The sequence below is a fragment of the Chelon labrosus genome, assembly GCF_963514085.1.
Source record: "Chelon labrosus genome assembly, contig: SCAFFOLD_282, whole genome shotgun sequence".
Taxonomy (NCBI): Eukaryota; Metazoa; Chordata; class Actinopteri; order Mugiliformes; family Mugilidae; genus Chelon; species Chelon labrosus.
This window is the reverse complement of record NW_028181775.1, coordinates 1-4,327: the sequence shown is the minus strand read 5'-3', so window position 1 is coordinate 4,327 and position 4,327 is coordinate 1. Positions and strand designations below refer to the sequence as shown.

At 41.3% G+C, this 4,327-nt stretch overlaps 1 protein-coding gene across 1 annotated transcript; it reads right to left on the bottom strand.

The window, feature by feature from the left end:
- Nucleotides 1-532: 532 nt before the first annotated feature.
- LOC311509698 (transient receptor potential cation channel subfamily M member 7-like) lies at nt 533-4,321 on the bottom strand. Its single transcript, XM_084575122.1, has 4 exons — nt 4,252-4,321; nt 4,093-4,144; nt 3,839-3,945; nt 533-1,853 (listed from the first exon to the last, which is right to left on the bottom strand). The coding sequence occupies exons 1-4, from the start codon at nt 4,316-4,318 to the stop codon at nt 1,741-1,743; spliced, it is 339 nt and encodes a 112-aa protein (XP_084431248.1). The 5' UTR covers nt 4,319-4,321; the 3' UTR covers nt 533-1,740.
- Between the last annotated feature and the right edge of the window lie 6 nt (nt 4,322-4,327).

The following is a 4,327-nucleotide window of genomic DNA, read 5'->3' as shown; positions in this document are numbered from 1 at the left end:
CATATAGGAAAACACGGGGCGGTACACACCTCAATGTGGAAACAGCTTCACTTACAGGAACACCTTCACTAAGAATAGGACTGAACTGTTCTCATAGAAAATAAAAAGAAATAGTTAAAAGCTTTTTATAATATATTAAAAAAAGCTTTTAACTATTTTGATATTATATATATGTATAGTTTGGCTTATGTGAGTTCTTAGAGTCTAAATGGATCCATTCAAACTTTATCAAACCACCTGTACAAAAATATTCAGTTTGCATCATGTAGGACAAAGAAAAACATCAAACCCTCACATCTGGATCAGTTCATACAGTCATCAGAATATATATAGAATATAAATAATATATTCATTCATCTTCTGTAACCGCTTGTTCCTGTGAAGGGTTGCGGGTATGAATAATATATATAGAATATATATAGAATATATAATCAGAATATAAAAACAAACAAGCATGTGGTTGCTTTTATTCACATCTTTTCTATTGGTGCTTTAATGGTGCGGGGGACCATGTTTATCCTTTTATGAACACACTCCACCCATCTTCCAGCAGGATAATGCACACCCTCACGAAGCTACAATCATCTTAAATTGTTTTTTTGAAAATGATCATGAGCTCATTGTACTCAAATGACCTCTAGTCACAGGATCTCAGTCCGATAGAGCAACTTAGTGAGATTTGCATCACGGCCGTGCTGACTTAAAATCTGCAGCAACTACGTGAAGCAGCACCTCGAAGATTTTCAATCAGTTCTTAAGACGAGTGGGGGATCAACCCGGTACTAGCAAGCTGTACCTAATAAAATGGCCAGTGAGTGTATATTAACACAATCGTCAGACTCGAGCGATGTCCTTAAAGCTTTTTAACATTTTATTTGTTTAAAATGATATCCAGTACAAAATGTATACAGTAATACCCTTACGTTTGTCAGTTCCCCTGAATAAAATAGTTCAATCTGTTCAGCTCATGCCAGATAACAGTATCTATAAGATACACTAGATTGTAATTTGCTCATACAACAGTTGATGACAAAGATATAGCAAGAGTACCTTTGTAACAATAAAAACTATCAGCAATATTTTGGTGGACACACTTTCCATACAATAAAATTACATAAATTATTCTGTAAAAGTTGCATTGCAATCTGCCCATATTTTACAAGATTTTCAAATCCATGTATATCTTTTCCTTGACTAAGAGACAAAGTGTTGTGATACGAGTCCTCATACATTTATAAAAAATGATCTGGTGGCAATCTGCAGTGTTGCAGCGACTCAGTCTCAGCAGGCTGTCCTCTCTGAAGCTGCTGTAACAGATGTACAATGCACTTAGATTTGTTCTTTTTTTTTTCTCTTTTTGGTAAAACAAGGCAACTTCTCAAACTTCTCAGAATAAATAAAATCTCTGCAATGACACTGTACCTGTTGATATATCCAGTTAATATATTTATATATTCATAAAATTGTACAAAATGTTTTAACCTCCCCCTCCCTCCCCCCTGCAAATGCATGAACTAAAAAGAACAAACAAAAGATGGTGGATTTGTGTTCGACACAGCATTTTGGTGAGCCCGACAAAAACATCACACAGTCAGCATGCACTGGTTTCCGTGGAAACGCGGCTGTGATTCTTCCAGTTGATTGGGTGCTCCTCCCTCCTTGGCTGCGACTAAAACAATCCCAGCAGTGTTGTCTCCCTCTCTCCCTCTCCCTGTCTGTCTGTCTGTCTCATTCAGCTGATCACAGCATCAGTCTCATTGACTGGCGGGACTCTTTGACTCCGCCCCCTGGGTTTGGAGGGTCTTCTTGCGGGAACGTCACCTTATCTGGTGTGTAGTCGTTCCTCTTCAGATCTGACCGACAAGAAGAAAGGCACAATGTTAGAGAATAATCATCTCACATTTGCAGACTTGTCCCACTCAAAAAGAGCCTTTAGCTGTGAGATGTTTGACCTTCAGAACGATGCACGTGTGCACAGGTCGACATTTGAAAGCCGTTTTCACATTTCTCTGTGCCCTCCTTGAATCTGTCGTTAAGATGTGTGCCAGTAGGATTTGTTATATGAGAGCTAGCGTGGAAGCCTGTATGGAAGTCACACAAGTGTGATGTTGTAAAGTCCCCCCTCTGATGCCTTACACCAAACACTGCCTGGCCAAAAAAAAAAAAAAAAAAAAAGTCGCCAGCTGGATTTAACTAAGCAAACAAGCACGTGCGTCCTATTGGATAATCACTGCATGGGTGATTATGTTTCAGCTGGCAACAAGCTATTTAACCCCAACTGATGCAATGAGTAGCTTCTCATTTCTTAAACAACCATGTCTAAAGACATATCCTGTGGTGGTGGGAAAGATGTTAGTCTGTTTGAGAAGGGTCAAATCATTGGCATGCATCAAGCAGAGAAAACATCTAAGGAGACTGAAGAAACTACTAAAATTGGGTTAACTACCCAATGCATCATTAAAAACTGGAAGGATAGTGGGGAACCGTCATCTTCTAGGGAAGGGCTCACTTAAACGTTTGGTGAAATCAAATAGAAGAAAAACAACAGTAGAACTCAGGGCTATGTTTAATAGTGAAAGTAAGATTATTTCCACACGTACAATGAGAAGGGAACTCAAGGGATTGGGACTGAACAGCTGTGTAGCCTTAAGAAAACCACTAATCAGTGAGGCTAACTGGAAAAAGGCTTCAATTTGATAGGGAGCATAAAAATTGGACTCGGGATCAATGGAAGAAGGTCATGTGGGCTGATGAGTCCGGATTTATCCTGTTCCAGAGTGATGGGGGCATCAGGGTAAGAAGACAGGCAGATGAAGTGATGCACCCATCATGCCTAGTGCCTACTGTACAAGCCTGTGGGGGCAGTGCTATGATCTGGGGTTGCTGCAGTTGCTCAGGTCTAGGTTCAGCAACATTATGTGTCCAAAGAATGAGGTCAGCTGACTACCTGAATATACTGAATGACCAGGTTATTCCATCAATGGAATTTTTCTTCCCTGGTGACACGGGCATATTCCAGGATGACAATGTCAGGATTCATGAGGCTCAAATTGTGAAAGAGTGGATCAGGGAGCATGAGACATCATTTTCACACATGGATTGGCCACCACAGAGTCCAGACCTTAACCCCATTGACAATCTTTTTTGGCCAGGCAGTGTCTAACTTGGTTGTGTACGATCTTCCTGGAAAAGTGGCAAATGAAGCCTGACTAGCTACGACAGCTAACAGGTTAATTTCCACCGGGCTGGTACAAGCTTCTAAATCAGCCTCGCCTCCAAAGCTGCAAACAGAGACATTTATTACAAATACCATTAGCGCTAGCGGCGAAGAAATATCCTTCACACTGGGCAGGAGAAGCAGAGGACGAGACAGAAGCCATGCTAACCGCTAAGCTGGCAGACTTTAAAATATCCGGTGCTTAGGTAGAGCAAGCGCACGGTACAGTTTAGCTGCTGACAAGAGAGACTGAGGAAGACTCGTGTTGAGCTTAGATAAATCACAGCAGCACAGCGCGTTGACAACAGGAAATGACTCGGTATTCTTACCACAACGTTAGCCGCCAACGCGTCAATGACGATTCATGTTGCTGTGGACAGTAAAATCACTGGTTTGTACTGAGATGATGATTTTGTGTTTGTGTTCTTTGAGAAATAAATAAACGGCCACCGCTCCAACTTGGCGCCCAGCAGAAATGGATGTGTGAGACTCCTGTAATTACCAGCCGTGACCACAGAGGCCGCTGTTGCTGCTACTCAGAAAAACTTGCATGGCGCTGCTTTAAAGATAATTTAGTTCAGTAATAACGTTGCTAAGCTCGAGTTGAAAAACTTTTCTCACCGGGAAGTTTGAGTTTCCGACAGCACGAGTTGCAGTGATGTTTTGCACGGAAGTTCCTGATAGCGTCATCTCCCAGGTTGGCCGGTCCGAATATCATGTCATAAGATCTGCAAGAGTCACACAGACGTGAGGCAAAAGTGCTACAAACAAGTAGCTGGTAAAGATGAAACTGAACTCAATACTGAATTATAAGTGGCAAAATGTATTAATTAAAAGTTGACTGACTTTATGTGTGAAGCTGAGAGAGCACTTACCCCTTTTCACCGCTCTTGATAACCGATGGATCTGTGAGAATCTCCCCAACTCCTACAGAGGCACACACACCAAACACACAAGCAACATTATCAAAGACATTAAAGAAAAAAAACATCAATACAACTCTGAGAACTTTTTTTTTTTTTTCTTATTTTTACCCTGCAGGTCGAGCACCAGCAGCTCTCCGCGGGTGTACTCGTAAGTCCAGTGGCTGAAGGCCAGCATGGTTTCCTC

Bases quoted from the DNA above. Each gene is read 5' to 3' on its own strand.
- LOC311509698 (XM_084575122.1), bottom strand. From the start codon at position 4,318: ATGCTGGCCTTCAGCCACTGGACTTACGAGTACACCCGCGGAGAGCTG. The intron at 4,145-4,251 runs GTAAAAATAAGA...GTGCCTCTGTAG, and splicing joins GCTGGTGCTCGACCTGCAGG to GAGTTGGGGAGATTCTCACA. The intron at 3,946-4,092 runs GTAAGTGCTCTC...TGACTCTTGCAG, and splicing joins ATCAAGAGCGGTGAAAAGGG to ATCTTATGACATGATATTCG.